The sequence below is a fragment of the Acanthopagrus latus genome, chromosome 5 (genome assembly GCF_904848185.1).
Source record: "Acanthopagrus latus isolate v.2019 chromosome 5, fAcaLat1.1, whole genome shotgun sequence".
Taxonomy (NCBI): domain Eukaryota; kingdom Metazoa; phylum Chordata; class Actinopteri; order Spariformes; family Sparidae; genus Acanthopagrus; species Acanthopagrus latus.
In genome coordinates this window covers 5,039,005-5,062,368 of record NC_051043.1, presented here as the reverse complement: position 1 = coordinate 5,062,368, position 23,364 = coordinate 5,039,005, and the positions used below count along the sequence as shown (strand labels likewise).

At 40.3% G+C, this 23,364-nt stretch overlaps 1 protein-coding gene across 1 annotated transcript; it reads right to left on the bottom strand.

The window, feature by feature from the left end:
- Positions 1–415: 415 nt before the first annotated feature.
- On the bottom strand, positions 416–21,730 carry LOC119019811 (neuronal calcium sensor 1). Its single transcript, XM_037098704.1, has 10 exons — positions 21,448–21,730; positions 20,746–20,859; positions 19,666–19,806; positions 15,160–15,184; positions 9,897–10,035; positions 5,188–5,266; positions 4,616–4,704; positions 3,830–3,907; positions 3,105–3,203; positions 416–1,676 (listed from the first exon to the last, which is right to left on the bottom strand). The coding sequence occupies exons 3-9, from the start codon at positions 19,727–19,729 to the stop codon at positions 3,105–3,107; spliced, it is 573 nt and encodes a 190-aa protein (XP_036954599.1). The 5' UTR covers positions 19,730–19,806; positions 20,746–20,859; positions 21,448–21,730; the 3' UTR covers positions 416–1,676.
- Between the last annotated feature and the right edge of the window lie 1,634 nt (positions 21,731–23,364).

Below are 23,364 nucleotides of genomic sequence, written 5' to 3'. Positions count from 1 at the left end.
CTCACCCGAGAAAACAAAAACATAAAATGGCTCCATACAGCTCGTCTTGCATAATGCAAATCTCAAGTAGTCTTGAAATCATCAAACTGATTTGGAGACATTATGTTTACCCCCTTTAAAGCCGAAACACACAACAGTGATGTAGCTAAGGTGAAAGTGTTAGTCTCATGTGATTGCATGAGCTGGGTGTTGAGGGTGTAAATAACATCTTTCAAAATCTATCTGGGATCTCGAGGCATCCAGAGATTTAGATCATGCCAGATGTTTTCAGGTCTACAAAACGTCACCTGACTTTCCATTGATATGGGGGTGAGTAGATAATTTTTGGGTGAACTGTTCCTTTAAAGTGACCCAAGAGCCTGACAAACACACCATTTCTACTCATTTTGATACAAATACTAAGAATACAGTGATAGAAAAGTTAGCCACTTAAATGCATTTTATTCTGTGCTCTTATACTGTCAATCAACAGGTAAATGACATTTATCATTTAGTAAATTATCATTTGCATAAGGCATAAAATCAGTGAAGCTGATAAAAACATCTTAATGCTGTACGTAAAATAGTCAAAGAATGGGAAAAAAAGGCATCAATACATGCTCTGGCCTTTCACAGGACAAATACTAAGAAGACAATTGCAACCACAGAGCTCGCAAAAGCTTTACAACCAGAATTGATGTCTGTTTGTGCCTCTCAATGACCAGGCTTTGTGTGTGCGGTGGGTGGAGTACGATGCTCTCAATGGACATAATGAGCCTCAATTCAGATGCAGGCTATGACAATTTGTTGTGTTGCCTGGTGCATGTCGTTCAGGATGCGGCTGTGCAACACTGCAGACACTAGACGCTCGTGCTAACAGGGAAGTGGAAACACAATAGGATGCACAGACTGCAAACATAGTAAAATAATCTATAGAAAACTCTGCCCTCCTTCAACACTCTTCTTTAAATAAAAACCCTGTTCTCTCAGGAAAAGGAAACTTCAGAATGTGAGAAAAAAACAATCCCACAATAATAATGAAAAATACAGTGCAACATTTCGAACACTTTTGATTAAAAAATAAAACTTCATTCCATACTTATGAGTAAAATTCCCATAAATGCAGCAAAGCAGAAAATAAATTATATATACATTATACAATATACACTATACTGCTCTGTAACTTGAAGTCAGTGTTCACATTTTCACACATTTTGCCAGATTCTTCCCCAAATCTCCCATCTGTGCATGTGGTGATGTAGCAGTTTCTCAGAGCAGCTTACATGCCTCCCTTGCTTTACAGTATGTGAACAAGACGCACAGTAACATCTCAGAGGGAATTCAGTTCCTTGAACTGTCCGTGGGGAAATCACAACACTGCGCTTGCAGAAATGCTCGTACAGTCCACAACACTCAAGTGTGTACGCTGTGCCACATAGCCGCAGAAAGCACAGATGAATGACTGAGGGTTTCGCTGACGAGTTGGAATTCTCCGTCACGGCAGAGGATATATTTGTTTACAATCCTGACTGGAAATGTAGACGAACAGCTACTTGACACAGATGCCGTATGGCCGTGCGACGAAAGGTTTGCAGTCCACTTCTGGGTGAGCGAATTAAACGTGGCCTCCTCCCGTTACGGTTGTGATGGTGCTGGATTGGCATGTAACGCACAGGAGGATGCTGAGTTGGATCCATCTGAGAAGTTGTAAGAATGATCACCAGTGAATTAGAGCGGCAATAAGTAGCCAGTTAAACAATTAGTTATCAGCTACTGAAATAATCAGACTAATGAATTTGCGTCATGCATATCAAATGAAAGGATAATGAAAACCTGAGGGGCAGACCTGGGGATTCTAAAAAGATCTGAGGTGGTTTCTCACATTCTTGGAGTCCACAAGATAACACTCAATTGCTCAAACAGGTACTGATTCCCACTGTATATGTCAGTCACATTCAGTATATAGTTGCTTCTCTTTCAACTGAATTAGATGATTTAGTTCAGTTTTGTTATGTATTTTAACGTATTATTATCATTATTATTATTATATTATACTCTGTGCAGTTTTTCTCATTCCTTTTTGATCAGGCACACATGCTAAAGAAATCATGGTTTGGACCTGAAGGGGAGGGTGGGAGGGATGTGTGGTGATTGGGAGGGAACAAAGGGAGGGGCGGGCTGTTCTGGCATCAATGTATCATGTATTTGTACACTGCTAGCTGGTTCAGCCTCGGGGTTGTTATAAATCCAATAAAAAATAATGTTAACCCATTTTTTAAAAAACATATTTAAATAGTTGCTATTTTTTTTATAATCAATTAATTTAAGAAAAAAATCCCTGATTTCAGTTAATTAAATGTAATCATTTTCTAGTTTTATTTAATCTTCAAATACAGCAAGACCGAAGCAGAGTTTTGGGGGGCAGAGGCTGATAATTATGACTAATTATGAAAAATCTTTCTGTTACCATCTCTAAAAAAGTTTTCATATCGGTGCATATCAGACAACATATTCCCTCGAGCTGACCAAAATGGTCAGCTCTAAACTCTATGACAATAAACCAAATGTGTTTGAGTTGAGGACAAAACAAGACATTTGAGGACATCATAATAATCGACAAATTAATCAACAATGAAAACAGTCATTCGCTGCAGCCGTACAGTGAACAGATGACAGTTTGTAGTGTCATGAAACCCTGTTGTGGTCAGAGAATGCACAACAATCACTACACAGAGCTGCTGCATTACTAAAGTACATCTTCACAAGCTCACTTCACAGTTGACAAAACACTGAGCAGGATGTCAGCAACAATTGGCAGCGGCTGGTGCATTACATTAGGCAGTGAGAGGAGAGGGCTGTCTCGCTCTTCACTCAGCGCTGCAAGACTACTTGATTGCCAGCAAACAAGTGGGCCATATTGAATAATTCATAAGAACAAACTGAGAGCAGAAAGTGGCTTCTTCACTTTGGTTTTCAGCCCACAGATGGAGTTTCCTCTCTTTTATTCTTTGCTCTGATGAAATAAGAATTACTTGGTATAATCTTGGAGCTGTAGCATGACCTGGGATTTAAAATCACCCAAGCAGAGAAGAATGCAGGTACTGGCTTACTATAACCCCACTCACCTACACAAGTCCATCATAGAGTGACAATGCCTGAACAATAGAAGGGTCTGCCTTTGAGCCCTCCTGAAACTCTTGCAGAGTCAGCTTCCCGTCTGCATTCTGGAAGAAGAACATGAGACAAAATGAGCCTGAAGGCCTGAAATGCTTTAATACAGAGTTTCCAGCAGGGGGCAAAAGAGGCTCTTAACTAAATCATGTTACTCCTGTTCTATCCTTTTGGATTGATCTTTGGTTCAGTGCACTTGGATGGTAGCCACTCTCAGCCAATACAAATCACTGAGAGCTGCTGCGCTGCACAGCTAGTTCCACGGGCTGATCTTGGCAGTGGTGGGCTGACGAACACACCCATGCAGGCTGCGTCTCATCTTTCACCAAAGCGGAATGGATTCTTGGGGCTGAGGGACGGGGCATTAGCACCGAGGGCTAGTGGTGAAGGAGACTATATATGATGTTTATAGACTACAGGCGGTGTTAGTGACGCTGTGATGGCTACAACTAACGGCTCTAAACTTAACAGTGTCTATGTCAGAGCCTCGAGGGTGGCAACAAGGGCAGATTCAGTCCTCTTAATGGTAAATTGATAATCTTTACTGCACATGCATCAGTGTCCAGCAGCATTTGATGTTAAACTGTAGAAAGTAACCTCTAATCGTACAGCTACTACATAGTTACATTGTTTCTGTCACTTCAGTCTTTTGATATTATGTCAATATTGAAATGCTAACCTTGTCCATCATTGAAAATATACGGTCCACTCGTTTTTCTGGCGTGTTTTCTTCTTCTGGCAGCTCCACAGTGTTGCCCTGAGATGAAAATCATTTCATTTCGTAACATTCAAATAATTCAGAATGGGGTCACTCCATGCCATCTCACCTTGAATTGAATACAATCTATCAAATTAATGGGACCTTGCAAAAATCCAATAGCAATCATAGTACTTCTACCAAGGCCCATTCTGGGTCTCTTCTGGGCTGAGACCCATCCTCCATCCATGTTTTATGGAAATTTGTTCAGTAGTTTTTGTGTAATCCAGCCAACAAACCAACCAACCAATCAATGGATGTACACAGGCGAAAACATAACCTCCTTGGTGGAGATAATTATTACGGACTAACGTCTTTAAATGTGTTGTATGTCTGCAATGCATGTTATCAGATTCACAAAAAAAGGAAATTATAATAATCCTTCTTGGGAATATTTACAGTCCAAAACGTTTCTTTTAGCTATGGGTCTTTAACTAAATCTGTCACACTATTTTTTTTTATGCAGGGCCAAATAACCTCATGTGAGAGATCTATATTTATACTACCTAGTTCAAATTTGGTTGCAACAAAGTGAAAAGTAGGAGATATGCTTGGGAAGATATTGATTGATTTTTCATTTGGATATAAAATGATCCATTGTTATTAATTTGATTGTAAAACATTCTTCAACAACTATTTAAATTAGTACAGGTCAATTCCCCCCCCAAAATGATCCATATCAAATGCTGAATAGTTGGTAAGACTTACCACCATCTGATAAATGGCATCTACTATGTTCAACATCTCATCTCGGGTGATGTAGCCATCGTTATCCAGGTCATATAATTTAAAAGCCCCTGCATAGAGAAAGATGTTAAATCATATGGGTTTTTAGTGAAGCAAGGAAGCCCACGCTGAGATCAGAGAGCAGCTGTGACTTCAAAATGTAAAACAAAAGATTATATCACACCATGTATTTTCATGAATTACAAAGCACACAGTGTTACATGTTTTTGGGAGCGGTTCAGACTGAGCATCGACAGGCAGAGGCCTTTCATGATTGCTTCAACAGTAGCAATTCTGGATATAAATAATGATCAACACCGGTTAAAAACGTATGGTTACTGCTGACACTGCAAGTTTTTCAAGGGTGTTCTATTTTCAAAAATAGCCATCAACATATTGGGTCATGACCTCCAGGTTGCAGAACCAGCCTGTATCTTGCTAATAATGTCCTATTTGCTGCACTCCAGGAACCTGCTGGTCCTCTTTCACATGCAATGAATGGCAGTCATTTAAATGTCAAAAAAATAGGGGAGGAGGAGGGTGCATCTTCTTACATCTCAACTTCTCATCCAGAGTCCCCCGAGAGGTCACAGACAAGGCCTGTATGAACTCAGAGAACTCGATGCGTCCATCCTGTAGAGTGACAAAAGGGGGAGAGAGGGGGAGGAAATGGCCAAGAGACAGGGTGAGCATCGTACTTCACACTTGCTATACGTTCATAGGCTACTTGCTGTTCCTTCATGATGTCCTTGCTGTATTGTAACTGGGCCAGACGTTTGTTCCAAGTCAGCTGCTATTTTTGCCCTGCACCTGGCTCTCTCCTGAGGCAGAAATATGTCACCTCTGGTCATTAGAAAGATGGATGCTACTGGTTCATAGTCTAAAAGTTATAGCACACAAACAACCACTGAACATTTGGGGCGAAGATGTTTCATATTTTTCCTATGATCTGCGTCATGAATGGGGATGGCACACGATTCTGTCCGATGAGGTAGAAAACATCCCGCTCTGACACTTAAGTCCTCTCAGCTTTTTGAGAATCCCATGCACTGAATCTTATCACAGAAACTCAAAATTTCCAATTACACTCACATAATTGTGGCCTACAGCGCTCTTCGGCGAGGCCACACTTTGTGCAGCGGGGAGAACCGTCTGAATGATAATCAAATACAAAACCAATGCTCAAAGTGGCTCAAGTTCCGCTAATTCAAACCAACTCATCAAGTTATGACCTCTCGCCTTGAGCAAATGGAGGAGACTTTCTCAAACCAAACTGGGATGCTGAATAAAAGAGATACCATTCACATTCTACGTGAAAACAACAGCTTTTGGGCAACAGACAATGCATACAAAATCAACTTCCTGGCAGTGGAGCCTTCAGGCTTTTGGTTAATTCATACTCTCACCAGGTACTGAAGCATCATATTAACTTTTCAGACATTCTGCTACAACCAATATTGGAGGTAATGCAACTGTAAAGTAACATATTGCTTTGAGTAGAAACAGAATTATATGACAGAGGGTTTTGGTGACATTATTCAAATAATGTTTTTTAAGAAATTATCCACACCATACTAGGGCTGCACAATATATTTTTCATGCACACGCGCAATAGACACATTGCAGATGTGCACTGTGGGCATACGAACTCTGACACGTCCTGCTACAGCTTTCTTGTTGCTTGATACCAAAGGAAAACTTGCGCAGATCACATTTGCCTTGACTAATCTACAATAGAAGTCTGTTTGATTTCCATAATTTACTCTTATTTAAGGGTTGCAAGTGAATGACATGCAGGCTCTGCATGCCCAGTGAGTGTGTCGCTGCTGCCAGCGTTTTCGGTCAGTGGAGGAGAGATACGGCAGGTTTCCTTGGCATCAGAACACCTTGTAATATCTGCATCACTGTCGCCAGTTTGTGATAAAACATAAGCCTTGTCTCTCATGTCTGTGTGAGGAGGAGGAATAATCTAATGGATGTGCAATGCTTGATGTGGAAAAAAAACAAGTCAAGCCACTATTCCTCTTATTTACATGATGGCGTGCGGGAGGGTTGCTCACAGAGGCACAAGCAGCTGGACTCGCCATGTCTTATGGCCAATGTCCAATTATTTTGCCCTGTGTGCATCCTCGGACATCATCTCTTTGTGTGTCACACAAATGAAACAACTGACAGACCAGCAGAGAAAAGCAGGCAAGCATCATGTGGTGCGTTCTGGAAATGTAGTATATTTAAGGCCATGAATGTACCAGAGAACTGATATGGACATATGGAGTGAGAAAAAGTTCTGGTACATGCGTACAAGAGTAAAATGTGCATATTGGCAGATTTCATGTACTGCATGTGGGTTTTTACCAGTATGAGTTTCCTCAGCAGTTACTCTGAGCCGTTTTGTAGGGAGCTGTTGTAAAACCAGGAGCAGAGTTTTGAACTGCCTTTCTGAATTGCTTTACAATTATGGGAAAAACAAAATGGACTAGTTACCAAATAGACTGAACTCTAGGACAATATTTCACATATAACAATATTTTAATGGGTTGCAATCTGTTTATTGTTGGAATGCAGTTTTGTGGAGACATAGTTAATTACTCCTTACCTTTTTCTCAACTACTTTTCATGGTTTGGTGGAGTTATTTTACTTCTATTTTCTAATTATTTTTTTTCAGTTGTTTAATTCTTTTTTATTTTGTAATGACATTTTTTTTTCCAATATCATGCAGCCCTACGCAATGCCACTTCAGCCAGTGTGCCACCAGAAAAAATATTGCCAGAATAAGAATGGTCTTGGCGAAAAGCCTCAATGTCTGCAGAGTAAAAATCTCTGTTCTTCAAAATGCGAATATTCCGAGCTTATCAGAAAAAAGGACAAAAAAAGACAAAAAACTAAAAGGAAAGTACCGGCTTTGTGATGGGAAGTTTTGGGGATTTGCTACAGCGAGAAACTGAAAATGTTTTCAAGTATTTCTTTGGTTTTCAAGTATTCATAATTTTTCAGACTTCTGCTTTACAATAGCACCCCCCACTGGATTTCTACTGAACAGCAATATACTTAACAGCATCCGTGCTTTGATTTCCTGCTATGAAACTATATGACCCTCTTATCTCTACTAATGCCACCACTACTTCTGAGGTTATTTTGATGTAAGTCACAGAAAAGTAGCGTAATCAGTGATGCATTGCTCTACACTCTACATATTGTAAACTAAATTATTAATTTCAAAATGACAGTAACTACTTACATGTACTACATTTTGTTTTAGAATTAACTTGCTCAACACTGGCCACAACAGCTGCCTAGCTGTTCATCCACAGCACTCGTCACGGCCCTGGGGTCAGTTAACCTTATCTTTACCAGACATCTGACCAGCCAGACAATGCTGAAGTCATGCATTGCTGATTACATAAGTCATAAAAACTGTTAAGATCAATGCATTCTCTAACTACAGGGTGCCGAACACTAATGGCCAAAGATAAACATCACACAGAGGGGTTTGTCTGATCTTCCTTACACAAAGCCTCTTAATTGAAGTCAATAAGCCCCTGGGGGGGGTCACCAATATCCCAGGAGCTGCTCATCCACAGTTGTCTTCCAAAACACCTTTTGAAAAATCTTGTACAGCGGTAATGAGTTAGATTACTTAAGTCAAAGGCAGCATGTAACAATTAGGTGTTGTTAAAATTTGCTTTGTCATCATGTCCTCAAATAATCAGAGGATGTGACCACATAATAAAGAGTTTAATTAAAAATATATAAAACTATTTAATTCATTCTTAAATACTGGTTCCTGGTAGAAGGCTAAAAGTTACGATTACGTGTTACTATAGAGGATATGACTCATCTTCAGCCCTCTTGTTCCAATTCTAATTCCAAGTGGAATTAAGCAGGACTCTGACCTTAAAATTATGAAAAAATACAAAGACGCACAAAGAGCTGTAAAATAAATAGGATTTCTAGACACTGTTGGCCTTTTATTCTGTGCAACTTCTCTCTCTTTACGTTTGCCCTGCTGTCAGACACTGTCACTTTTTAGCACCCTATTCATTATCTAGCAGCACTCCCAACCAACCACTGTCAAACAATTTCTTCATAACACTGATGTTAACAAAGGTAATCGAAAAATGTGTTTGTGCATTGTAAGGTTGGACAAAATATCAATATTATATTGTTATTGTAATATGAGACAATCCTGATTTTAAAGGCTGCATTACAGTAAGATGATGTAATGTTCTCAACTTAACAGACTGATTCTTGTAAATTCCATTTATGGGATGTTGTGAAGCAGGGCAATTGTGAATTTCCTTACATTACAAATTTGAATTGCAACAAGGGGAAGCCCACATTTTTACAGTACTTTCCAAAACCCTTGAGCCATGTCACCATGACTTAAGGCTTGGCCTTCCCATTGCATCCCCCACAAAAAATTTGAAATTGCTTGTGCAGAAATACTGCAGATTCCAAACTAAAGAACAACAGGGAGATGCCCGCCTTGTACAGTATTGTCCTTTAATTAATGCAGGTGGGGCCTGCAGAAAAGATTGTTTGATCATGAAAAAATTCCTGTGTCCTTCCTGTGATGGAATAAAAATGTGTGTTTTTTAAAGGGTATTGCCACCATTTTTCCACATGAAAGTGTGTTTACAGGTCTTGGGGAGTACTACAGCACCTGCTCAAAAAGAAGCATAAAGCCTCGTGTTGCTCAAGGGAGCTGCACGTAATCTAATAAATTAACTACAGTGATGTCACTCAAGCTGCATTGTGGGTAATGTAGGCATCAGGTTTTAAAAAGGAAGAAGTATGCATGGAATAAAAAAGGTTATAACTCTGGTTCTGGTGTATCAATATTGATAATGTGTTTCTAAACTGTTCATAATGGCTCTAACAGTGGAACAGGAGTGCAACGCTAGACCACTAGACTACTTTTTAAAACCTAGTAGCTATATTACCCACAATGCAAATTAGCCACTAAGTGACATCTCTGGAGGCAATTTATTAGATTACATGCAGTGGAAACTCTCATATTGTCCTATATGCCTAAAATTTAGTCATCCCTTTAATATTGTCCTAATATCAATATTGAGCTATTTGGACACAAAATATTGTAATGGTTTTGTCGCCCAGTGCTTTTGAAGAGACTTCAAAATATTGAGATGTACTTTGTGATATTTTTGGGAAAATATAGCCTAAAAATATTGCTATAGTATCAAGGCTATAAAGCCCAGCTATACTTCCTTTTAATAAGACAATACAAATTTGATTACAAACCTTATTTTCATCAAACACATTGAAGACAAAAGAGGCAAACTTTGTAGGATCTCCAAAGGGAAAGAACTGCTTATATATCTTCTGAAAGCCCACAGCATCAAGCTGCCCACTTGGACAATCTTTAATGAAACCTTTGTACCTGAAACATAAAGCAGAGATACTGATTATTGAAAGAGTTAAAATTTCATTTTCATTTCATTTTCATTTTTTACTTAATCAGGACAAGATTGTACAATAATGACGACAGACTGAAGTCACCTCCTCTCGTCTACAGAAGGCATTACTGATTCAGTATGAAAGAGGATCAAAAAGGTGAAGTGCAAAGCTATTTGTCTCATTCACAGATAAGAAGATCGCCTTAATCCAATAGCAAGCCCAGAGTGGTTAACTCTAATCAAATTACTCTCGAGCCCTCTTTTGATAATATGCGTGGCTGATAGATAAGTCTAAGAGCTTCCTCTCGCCCCTGGAAATGACATATCTAGAGAGCGACTTAATATCTCTATTAGCCTAAATATAGAAGCATCTCATAAGCAATTTCAAGCGCAGTCATTCAAAGGTAGGCAGTTTCCTTCATAAAGGAATACAGCAGCCTCAAAGTCTGACTAGGCTGTAACAGGTCATGAGGAAGGAAGAAAGCCTTTACAAAAATAAAATCTAGATAAAATGTCTGAAAAGGAGAAAATAGCAGGGGAAAAAATAGCACATTCTATCTATAAAAAGCACTGAAAAAAGCTTTTGCTCTCAATCAACAGCAAAAATGACGCAAGTTCACACGAGGGAGCAGTGCATGTTCGTCTGTGATTCAGTTAAGGCTGTTCAAAATAAGGCTGGGCTGTAATTACGGCTGGAGAGAGAAAGAGAGAGAGAGCGTTCTGATGAAGAATGAAGGCCAGGACAGATCTTTTCCACTTGTGCTCTGGCTCCACTTTCCTTTTAAACTCTTTACTTTTAATCTGCCTTGCAGATAATGAAGCAGCTCCATATAGTCCGAGAGACTCAAAGCGACGTTTTGAGTAGCAGCTCGGAAAAAGTTCAGCAAGAAGAGGAGCAAGAAGAGAGCAGAAGCATGTAATTCTCACATTTGAATTATCTGGAGACATGCTAGAAAATGAAAGCCTTGCTGCTCACTATAATACAAAATGTAGAATGCAACCTATTTGATATTCAAAGAGCAGAACACATAGTGCATATTATAATCCAAAGCCGACCCGGTTTTACCTGAAGCCTTTTATTTTCAATGTGTGACTATGCGATATCATAGGATGAATGATACTGTAAACATACTGAATACTGTACCGTGTAGTAAAGTATATGCTCACAGATAAGTAGCATGAAATTGCAGGGCAGAAAAATGTGTTTTTGATTGGAATTCAACTTGTTTCACAGAAATAATGACTGCAAAAAAGGTTTCCTTATTCCTGCATCGCATTGAAAGGATTATAATTTATTACACAGAAATGAATCAATATCTCAGACCACATGAATAGTGTGGTCAACGTGCCCTGATTATGACTCTGATGTCGAAACAGGTCTGCTTTTTAAACCATTATGTGGAGTACTGCTTCCTGTACTGTGTCTTCTGTGGCTCTAAAGGAGTTTTACAGCATCTGAAATGAAAAAAATCTGTGACATATGAGCCCCTCAACTTTATGAAAGTGCAATTTTTAAATCACTGGAGTACCTCTTCAGGATAACTTATTTCCTTTTCTGACATGCCTGAAGAAGGTATGTGAAAGGTTTTTACAATTTGTAGTAAGAGCACCAGAAGAACTTCCAAAACCCTGAGCCATGTCACCATGGCTGAAGGCTTGGCATTCCCATTGTATCCCCCACAAAAAATTGAAATTGCTTGTGCAGAAATACTGCGGATTCCAAACTAAAGAACAACAGGGAGGTGCTAGATAAAATGTCTGAAAAAAGTGACATGGCAATGAGTTCCCCATTGTTTAAGCATTGCACTTCTATAACATTGTCAGAGTCACAAAGAACTTTTTTTTAAGTTTCAAAAGTGACAGAGAAGATGCATTTCTTCATCGATCTGTGTTTCTTTTCCTTGTCAAAACCAGGTTTCACCATTACCCACATTGCAAATTTAGCCAACAGTTAAGTAGCTAGATTCTGGGTTTTTATGCTAACGTAGCCATAAGCTCCAAGCACAAAGCCGAGACGAAGCGCAACCTAGGTAGGTCTTGCCTTGCGTGACAGTTGGATTATGAAGATCAAGTGATCAGGTGATCCTGCAAATCTATCTTGCTGGTTTTCACGTTACACACTTTAGTCCAAACAGTGGTTTAGACCAATTAGCATCCAGTGAAGTAATACTGGCAGCTACAGGTATGGTTTAGTTGCAACAGACAGCAAGAGAAGTGACTGGTGGCTCCTCAAGAGGTTAGTGTAGCTTCTGTTATGGCAGTAGTTATTAGAATAGGAGAGTTATTTCATTAAAAAAGGAGTAAAGAACAGTACTGAAGGCTTGTCATGATGGGACAGATGTTTTCTCTTGTCTCTGGACTGGCTTCAGTACCACTTTTTAAACAACATTTTTTCATATATGTTGTAGGACTACAGCACAGAAAAACAGGCTAATGTGTTTAATTGAAGCAGACAATTTGAATCATTAAAAAGGAATTTCATATTCACAGGAAAGGCTTGCCTACATCATACATTAATGTACTTCTCTGATGGTTATTGTTTGGATTGTTTGTTGGCTGGAGTTGCCAGAGCAACAACATATTGCCCTATTTTGCACAAATACAGCTGCCCAGTTTGAGGTAAGAAACAATGGGTGATTGATTTATTGTCATTGCTGTGGATGCATAAATTGAGTAGCCCAAAATAGATAGTTCGACTAAAATAAAATACGATATAATCTAAACTTTTTGTGCTTTTCGAATGCATGCCTCCACGGGACACGGATGAGGCAGAGCCATAAAAAACCCCAAAAAGATAAGTGACACAAAGGGATTCCTAATGAACCAATCATTGCTAACTAGCTAAATTGTATGTCAGCAGCCGGATCAGGGTTTGGGACTATTGTATTTTCAGGTTAAAGCAAAATGCTCCACAAGCTGTGCATGTTGCTATACTATATGTTTATGATTGACTTAAATCTGAAATTCTATACATTTGTAGTTTAATTAAGTTGTTAGTGGTTAATGATAGTAACTTAATTTCCTTTTAAATGTACTGTTTAAATTAACTGCTGATGTTAGTATTATGTTTTTTAGTTTATTTTTGAGCTGTAAAATGGCCCCCTATTATCTTGGTCAAAACAACTCAGAGACCAAATTTCTTTAAGTAAAGCGAAAATGAAACCATCCAAAATATAGCAGATATGGGATCATTAAAATCAGTTTTTGTTGGGCTTACTGGTACTGAAATGCTATTCTTCCATCTTTGGCCAGTCGATAGTCACATTATTACACTTAACTAAGCATAAAGTGATGCACATGTAAGGCTGACTACTGCACTAAACACACTATCAGTGCAGTTACATAAACAGAAGATACATACACTGTACATTACACTGTACCAGCAAACATGTTTGCCCAGTGTCAGCTATTCATCGTAATCAGAGTCACCTTCATTTGCCAAGAACACATCATGTACGAGTAATCTGACGTGATGACACTGGTGCTAAGACACATACACAGTCACCATGTACTTGAAGTTGTGCAATAATGCAACTACGCAGTGAACTTGCAGGGACAGCGCAGACGTGACTTTGTGCATCAGACCACACTAGGGAGCCAGCATGGAGATAAAGTATTTATTACTGGCACTGGCTCTGACTCCTTGGCATCTACCCTGGTGGTTTGCTAAAGAGTTGTGCAGGATGTTGCTCTTGTTTCTGCCTAGCTGGCAAGAACATCACTGCGCTACGGCATTTTGTTATTGATTTCAGGTGAGCATCAAGCATACTAATGATGTTCCCTTAGAGGAGAATTAGAAAAGGGAGCAAATTTAATACGCAACACAGGCATTTATCTAACCCTGCTAATTCTTCTATGTCTGTGCCTGTGCTCTAATTACACGCCATCTGGCATTTCCCCTGGTAAAATTCCCTCTCATCCCTCACACTCAGGCGTGTTGATTGCTGCTGATCTTCAAGTGAGGACTCATGCAAACTTTCCTGTGAAAGACAGTGTGAGTGATCGTGAGCTAGCTGGCAGCACAGCCTGGAGGGTGGAGGTTTAAGGGATGGGGGGATTCCACCCCAGTGCACTCAGGCAGCCCTAGAGACAGGCGAGCTCGAAGGCTCTGGACCTGCCGATGCACTATGATATTGAATGCTACTGCTGCTGTGTGGCCGTCAATGCGCCCTGGCTCATTCCCTTCCGTAAACCCCCAAACAGGAGACATGAACAGCGATGAGCTCTCGAGGCAGTGCTCTTTTCACGCATGCAAAATTAGGTCGTGAAATGCAAAACCAACGCAGGAGAACTGAAGTGTGAACATGGAAGAATGATCACTTTATCGCAATGCTCCCTCTTTATGTTTGTCATTTTAAAGAAATCAATAGCTCGAAAAAGCAGGATGCAGCAAACAAAAGCAATGACTGTGCTCATGCTTGAATCATCTATGTAAATCAAGATGTATTTTCTCTCATCCGTGTGCCGGTGGCTGTCAAATTGTACCTTCAGAAAAACATTCAGAAATTCACACCTTAGCAGCGATGATCATTCTCACAGCAGCTCTGTAACTTATCCTGGCCTGAGGTGTCTCTGTTTCATGAACATATTTTATTTTGATGAGTGTAAGTACATGTTATAACACTACAGGCTGCGATCAGACAAAGGTGTGGGTCACACTGACTAATAGGTACACAATCTGAGCGAAGGATTACCAAACAGTAACTTTGTGGCTGTGTACTCATTAAGAAGGTGACAGTGAAACAACCTTATGTTGCTGCCATTCTTCCTCTTCTGCCAATAGAGCAAGAAGGCTGTTGAAGAATGCATCATGGAAATGTTTGTATCAATGTTATCAGCCTTCAAAGTCATTCGGTCTCAGCAAGGCTTCAAAGTCATTCTATTTTCAGAACTCATCTGTCTTCAGGGTAGAGTGAGGGAGATGGCTTCAAATCAACTATCAAACAAATAGTAAATGTACTATCTGTGTACTTAAGAAACCAAACCCTGGGCAAAACATATCAAAGCCCCCATCATTTCTGCAAGTGTTGTTGGTAAATAGCTAAAGTATGACCAGCCTCATATCAGAAATGGAGACAGACTCATTAAAAATGAATGTACAGACTTACCACTGCTGCACCTCTTTCTCTGTAACTGCAAGAGAAACAAAAATTGACATTAGCTTAGCGGATAAACTTTGGTTGTCCTAGAAAAACAGATACAACAAAGGAGCCAAGTAGTAGTAGCATTTATCATCTTGGCCCACTCCTTTCAAACACACTTCGAACTTAACCAAAAATATTCAGTGTCAGCGTGCAATTATTGGAAAATAGCCATGTTTAGTTGAGCGTGGTGTGGTTCATTGATTCTAGCATACTATCAGAGGAGATGAATAATAATTTCTCCTGGCCAGTATCATAGAGAACAAGTGGGAGTAAACTCAAGGGAGCCACAAAAAGACAAACAAGGCTGAGGGGAATGAAGGTCAGATACAGATTTAAGACATAGAGCAGTTTAGGAGGCAGGATGTGTTATCATGCCCACACAAACACTATTATCTGCCAGTATCTAATCAACCAATCCCTCACGGCTTTCCCATGATGTCTCTTTACTCTCTCTCAAGTAACCAAAGCATAATTTGTCCTCTCAGCCTCTGGTGTTACTAATGAAAACATGGGGATGGAAATCAATTGCATTAATTTCACCAGGTGGTCCTCTGAGGGAGACTTTCTGAATTCATGTGGCTACAAATCTGAGAAAAGATGCCGTCACTTCTGCTGGGCCTTGGGCAAAGCCAACGCCTTACAACAAACAGCTAGTTAGTTAATCAATAATTTCTTCTACTGTTATGTTTAACCTTGAAGAATGTGTAGCCAAGGTTACTAAAGACTGACAATCAGGGAAACTATGGACCTGTGAGTTTCATGTCTCAGCAATCACTTGTCACAAATTAGATATATCTGAACAAATTGATTTATAAAAATGCTCCTCCTCTTCTTGTGGAGGATGGGACTTCATTCAGGAAAAATATGCACAGAAGCTAATGTGACAGACAATACATTTTTTTTTTCATGTGAAATGTGTTTTTAAAGGTAATTGGTCATAAAACAGTTGAAGATTATACACTGAACAGTAACATAAGTGTAGAAGAAATAGAAGAGCAATATTTATTTATCATACAGCATCATATCCAGTACAACGTAGGGAAGCTTTGTTCTCTGCATTTGTTCTCTGCATGGGACCCAGGGACCAACTGAAGATCTAAGCCAGTGAAGGACACTGAACAGGGAATTAACCTAATATACATGTTTTGATTGTAGGGGAAACTAGAGCACCCACAAAAACCCCCTCTTGCATGGGGGGTACATTCAAACTCCACATGAAAGGCCCTGGCCCAGCCCAGAATCATCTAATCTAACACTAACCAAAGCCCATAACTGAAACTTTATAGAGTTGGTCTGCAGCAGTTTTACCTTTTTTAATATTTGTTCTGTGAAATGTGACAGTCATGTTGGTATTGGTGACCTATATTGTGCAAGGTGACACTGACCTACTTTAGTACCATTATAACAATTGACTTTCTTGGCTTGCAAAATTGTCTTTCAAATTGACAAGCATCCAATGTGCACTGTTCAAAAAGGATCAAACCTTTGTCTCTTGCCAAAGAGGGCAACAAATATTATGTAATTTATAGAATAACATGGAAGTTAGCATTACTCTGGCCTCCTTAACAAAAAAAACATGGGATTTTTTAAATTGGATTTTGGATTATTGCAGAAAATAAGCTCGGTGGCAACACAAGTTTATAATACTTACAAGTTTTGTTCAGTCGTCAGAAGTAGAAAAGCTTACGTTAGGCTTTAAACTCACTACATCATGGTCATGTGACTTAAATGATTTGACCCCAAAGCTTTCTACTACACTTCGCTACTGATCCATCTACTATTTGGCAAGTTAGAGTTGGAACGGTTAGCATCTAAAGTGTGCCTGTAAAGGTGGAATAGTGAGAAGATGAGTATCCAAGTTCAGCATAATGAAATCAGGCAATTACAAACATATTTATGCAATAGAACATAAAGTGAAAATCTCATAAGCCTGTGTAAACCACAGACCTTATTTTAGGCATCTAGTGAAAAATACATTCAAAAACCCACTGATGTGAGGAAAAAATGTTTTAGGGTTTTCCTGCATATGTATTCTTCCTAGATAATGTTCCATAAGTGAAACCAGAAGGTGATGGACGTTGGCCCTCTACTGCAGGAGAGTAGTTAGATAATAATAAAATATATTCCTGACAAGGGTAAAAAGGAATTTTCTGCAAACACTTAACAAGGAGATTTGCTCATGTAGTCATACAGTAGTGCAGTAGTAGTATCAGTGTGACTACTGCAGCACTCGAGTAGAATCATACAGATGATATCGATAAGAGGGCCAGGTCAAGTAGCATCCCCCTGCCTCTGCCTCAATTTGTTCTGCTCAGCATTTCACCAAGAAACTCATCATGTGACCCTTTCCTGGGCAATGAATGTCTGGGTCAATCTCATGACTGTCAGCCAAATCAAGCTACCATTAAATTGGCCTCAAAAGTCAATGTAGTCAGAAATTGAAGCAATTTACCTTGGCTTCCATTTAATAAGAAAAAAAAATTACATAACTTGGTCCGAGGCAATGGACAATAATGCAATCAGCCCAGTGCAGGAGAGTGCAGGGCACACTCAGCGGTTGGCCCTCCAGGGTCTGCTACAACACATCCAGCTTGCACTCTGTCACTATGAGCCTCCTCATGGCTTTGACAACTTACAAAATCATCATGCTATTACATGGGCCAAGTCTACATCCTTCAGACATTTTAACAGGACTGCTGGTCTTTCTTGCGATGCCAGAAGAGTCATTTTGGGATTGAATTAAGCTCTCCTAAAGTACAGGTTTTTACTGAGAACAGGAAAAACACCGGCTAGCCAAAGCCTTTCCACAGTTGAAGGTTGTCTCAACCAAGAAAGTGTTTTTTTTTTCTTTTCTTTTTTTTAAATACAACGCCTTATTAATTAAGTGCTCTTGATTCTGCATTTTTAAACCTATAACAAAGCAGCAGAGAGAGACATCTACTCATATTCTTTTTGGATTAGACAAAATGTATTTCTAGTCTGGCATTGTTGGTTGCCTGTCAACATAGAGGGCATAATTTGGGAGAAAACACCCGACTGCTTCCACTACTGAAACACAAAGACACACAGGCACAGAGAATTTACAAAGTCCCAAATCTGTCAAGGACCAAAGGGAAGCAGTGGCTAAAATGGCATACAAAGCTTCTCATGGGAGAGCAAGAGCAAGAGGCAACAGGATGAAGGGAAGCAGAAATGATAGTCTCAAGTAAGGCAACAACAGAACGGGGGACAATGATCATGCTGGGAGAGAAAGCTCGGTGCCCCTCTCAGCGATGCTAACCAGATAAGATCCTAATTATACTATTCCATTCCCTGCTCAAAGAGGGCAATTAGGGGATAAAGCGAGAGAGACAGGGCGAAAGGGTAGGAAGGAAAAGAGAGAGAGAGAGAGAGAGTCAGCACAGGACAGCAGCAAGCAGCCCAGCCCAGCACGAAGCCCAATCTTCCTCCACAGCAATTTCCTGCCACAACAGCCGTCCGTGTTTCTGCTGTGGAGAGACCCACCACGCAAATAACACTGTCATTAAGCAGTCAATGGATGTCAACTCCCACCCACACCTGCACACTCTACTGCTCAAATAATAATAATAAAGCTCTGCGACAGAAATAACACCCAAATGATTAATATAGTGTCTTCAGAGCACATTTCCATGTGGTAATTATAGACGTCATCTCTGCTCAAATTTGATTGAAAATCGTGGGAGGAGAATCTTTCGTTGTTCAGCAGGAGATCATTGATAGGTGGTGAAAAAAGCGCTGTCAATCTGCAGCGTCCTGATATGTCGACAGAAACAACACAAATCCGCATAGGTGCAATGTTGCAGAACCACTCCAGCTTTTGACTCGGGTCATTCTCACCAATTCCATTATTTTTGTTAGCCTCTATTACTGACGTTTTTTTAATGGTGGCAGGTATTGCAAGCATTAATTATCTATCAATCTATTCAGCTCTGTCTCTGTGTACTTATAAAACATAAACAGAGGTTCATGGTCGGCATATAAAACCACAACCTCCTTTTGTTAAAACCCCCCAACTTCATTGCCGAAGGAAACTCAGCATCTCAATATTCATAAGTCCCTTCGGCGTGATTTAAAGATGCTGATTACAACTTTTGCAAGACCTTAACCGATCCCAATTTGCTACGAAACATTTAAATGTAAATTCAAATCAAACGAGGGGCTAATTCCCAGCTGACATTTAGTTGTAGCTGTTTTGTTGATAACAAGAAACGAGTGTGGAATCCCAATGTATCCCAGCAGGCAGGGATATTTACTGTACTGCCTATATGGAACACAGAGGGTGGAAGATATGATTTGAAAACTGCAGCATTAAAGTTAAAGTCGGGGAATTTCTTTCACACAAACCTCTGCCCAGATTGTTTTTCTATTCTCCTAGAGACTGGCTGAACAGTTTGTGCAGGATTTTCTTTCTAAAGACAAACAAAAACACAAAGACCTGGTGGTACTCACAGTAGGTTTTCCTTGTCAACTCCTCCACCACCTCTGGTTTGAGCTTGCTGTTTGATTTACCCATGATCTTCAACTCTCCTCCACACCTCCAAATCCACCTTGGCACGCAGCACCTGTCACTACCTCCTCCAATCTTCTCCTCTGCCAAAAAACATATACAAACGTGGGCCAGTTCAGTTGCAAACACATCGGTGAAACAGGAAAAACACACTTTTGTTTTGGTTTGAGAAAAAAACTCCCATTCAAGCTAAATGAGTATGAGATCCGTGGCAAGTCAAACCCTAGCGGCCCTCTGAAGAAGGGCTGGCAAGTTGCTGAGTCTATAAGAGAGCTGCTGAGTGCCTATGTGACCGCTTCATCTCTTCACAGCAGTGTGGGCAAAGAGTGGCGTTTGGATGCGTTGCTACCTTCGTCCTTGGATACAAGAGTCACTCAGTGGCAGGGTAAAGCACGCTCTCTCCCTCACAGTCATTCTCTGTTCTTCTCACTCCTCCCACCCCTCCTTTCCCACCACTATCTCTATTGCTCTGGGTAAGTTACTGTAGAGAAGAATCCTCCCTCTTGACAGCTCAGAAAAGGAGGTGTGTAAACTAAAACACAATGAACAGAGCTCTCCTTGGATGCACAGCGCTGCACTTTGCACTCACTCAGCACTGACTCTAATCCCCGGAATATATACAGACATAACAGTTTAAGAAAATGAAACAGGTTTCACTAATAATTTATGGTGAGCAAAAAAAAAAAAAAAGGAGAAAGGTCTCTACATAGCTCTACAGTTCTGGATGCCAGCTGAAAAGAGATCTGGTCTTGCTCTTAAAATAAGTGTGTGAGCTGTCTTGCAAGCTTATAGGAGGATTTGAAGAGTGACAGTTTTCTTTTCTTCCCCGTTCTGACTCATAATTCTCCCTCCTTCCTGGCCTCACGACAGCATGGTATGGTGATTTCCTCCACTCTGTCACTGCAGACAGGAGATGAGGAATAATGGAATTTCTTTGTATCTCAGGCCTGGTGTTGGCATGCACTGATGCCCAACCACAGCAACTGTCTAAACCACAGAGTCGGAGGAAAGGCAGTAGGCACCTTTACTGCAAACATCTGCTGTCTGTATCCATGGCCAGTGATGTCCTTCTGAGGGATGCCACGCTGGAAATCAGCATCTTGTGTTCCTTATGGTCTCCGGGTATTACTTAGACACTGGGAAAATGAACAGACAGACAGCAGTTTTAATGGGGATGACATGCATTTGTTGTTATTTAACAAAAACTGGCACCTGGAGTCACAGGCACATGAGCACTGGACTGGAAAAACACTCAAAACAGGCGACGACCTTTCTCCTGTCTGTCTGGCAAGGCTGCTGAATGCAGCCGACAGACACAATGTGGAGAGTGGACCAGTGATGTGAAGTGAAGAGGCAATTATCACAGTAAGCTGCTTTAAATAAGCACAATATCAATGACGAATTAACTGCGACGAGAGGTCCAAGAAATAACCGACTGAAGTCTTCTGAAAACAGCACAACGCAAACACCTAAAATTCATAACAAATGAAATGGCTAAACTGCCACACGAAAGAGGGCTTTATTTCCATATATTCACGTTAGTTGAGGTTGACGGGACTGAGAAAGGCGGCAGCAGCAGGTGGGATGTTGCCTGACAGCAGCACCATAGCAACACACAGTTTATGGCTAAAGTACAAGAGCTTTGCTAATCATTGTCTCCGTTGACGCTGGGTACCCACGCTGCTCCGCGGGGCGAGTTGACTAAAAATAAACAGGAAACTCACCTTTGAATTACACACAAAGCTATTTAAGGGAGCCACTCAGTGGTTTGCCTGAGTTTCCAACGCGGAAAGTCGCCGTCCAGTCAGTCCAAAAGCAAGACAGCCCGTCTGTCTGTCCGCCCGACGTCGTCTTCCTCCGCCGCTGAGTTCCGGAGCGACTCGCTGCTTCGCTCGCCGCTCGCGCTGCTCCGATGCCGCCGTCAGGGAGTGACGTTGCTACTGGCCACGACCAACTCAGCACAGTGCCAGAGACACTGACGTCGCGGTACCACTGCTTATACACTGACTCTTTGTGTGCTTTAAGGCGCTATACACGTGTCATGCCTTATATACACTGACGGGTTAGTCCACAGAACTTCCTCTTTGTCCTCATGTTAGGATAGAGTGTAAGGACAGATATGGCACTTGGAGGTGGCCTGCCTGTCCAGTTTGTACGCTGATGTTACATTGATGTTAGTAAGATAATGTCTTGTATATTCTTCGACTTGGCTCAAATGGTTAATAAGTAGCTGCTTTTAGTTTTTCATTATGTTTTGACTGAATGTAGTTTACCTGTTTAGCTAATCACTGTGTGTGCAGGCTGATAATAATCAATTTCAGACATAGCTTTTAGCCATTTTATTTAAATGACCTGATGTCAAAATTCTCTCAACTTCTCTTCCTCTCTAATAATTAGTTAGCATATGTGGCTACGATAGTGGGCTGAAGTGTTTTCAGCTATATTTTTTGCCTAGAAATGATCAGTATTGAAGGATTTCTCTAGAGATTTAGCATTATTGATTTGCTGGTTGGGACTTTGCATGGCATTGCATGAATGTATGAATTACTGTAAGTTGCTTTGGACCAAAGCGTCTGCTAAATGCTCTAAATGTAGATGTAAAGCAACTGGGCAAGTCTTTCCGTGAAGGCCTGGCTGGATTAAACAGGCAAAATCATGGCTCTTCTGGTCGACTGGACCTTGTTTTGGAGAAAAAGAAAAAAGTTTTTAGTTTATTTTTTAAAGAGAATTTTACCAGCTAGGTCAGCTAATGTTAGCATCACATAAGCTAATTAGCCAGCTAATGTCTGATGGTCAGCTAACATCCCATCAAGAGGAGTTAGCTTAATTTCACATCACCAATGTCAGCCGTGTTTGATTCCTTTCTTTTTCAGAGTGTTAAAAAGATTCTTGTTGACTTGACATTGTGAATAAATCCTTCAGTCACATATATTGCATAGTGTGACTCCTAATACACACTGCGGCACCCAGCTAGAGCGGGCCCCAGCCACCATGTTCTTTTTGTCAAGCTTGTCTAACCAAGCAACCCTAATTAAGAGGGGGGTGGAACTTTGGATTGTTCAGTTGTTTTCAATGACAGTCAAAGATTTCTACTGTAGATAAAAAAAAATACCAAATGTACAAAATGTTCAAAGTTGTGTTTCAATTTGTGTAGCTTTTATATTTAAAAATAAAGTCCTTTTATGGAAATAGGTCTTTAAGCTTGAGAATGGGATGACAGATTTAGAGAGCATACCAGGAAAATGCAGGTTAAGTTGATCCAAACACAGCCTGCTATATTTACTGATCTGTAGAGCATACAGCCAAGCTAAGAAAATATGCAATATTGGAATAAGGAGAAAACATTTCAGATACGCTGCTGTATTTAGCATTAGAAAAGGAATTCAGACTGGTTTGAAACATAATAATAATATTCTGCAGTCTCCAGGTTTATTGATTGCTTATTAGGCTCCTTGAAGGATCGTTTTTCTCCCCACGAGTCTCAATTTATCACATTTGTGACTGCCTCATCCTTATGTTGTACTTGTACTCGAGTCCAAACTTTGCAGTAAGACCTATTGACATGTAGCCTATTAAAATTCTGGTCCCATCGGCTGCGTGCCAACAGATGTCCAGTTATAGCATTTGTCCATTAACAACTA

Bases quoted from the DNA above. Each gene is read 5' to 3' on its own strand.
- LOC119019811 (XM_037098704.1), bottom strand. From the start codon at position 19,729: ATGGGTAAATCAAACAGCAAGCTCAAACCAGAGGTGGTGGAGGAGTTG. The intron at 10,036-15,159 runs GTAAGTCTGTAC...TTTATGTTTCAG, and splicing joins GAGAAAGAGGTGCAGCAGTG to GTACAAAGGTTTCATTAAAG. The intron at 3,204-3,829 runs GTTAGCATTTCA...TTCTTCTTCCAG, and splicing joins TATTTTCAATGATGGACAAG to AATGCAGACGGGAAGCTGAC.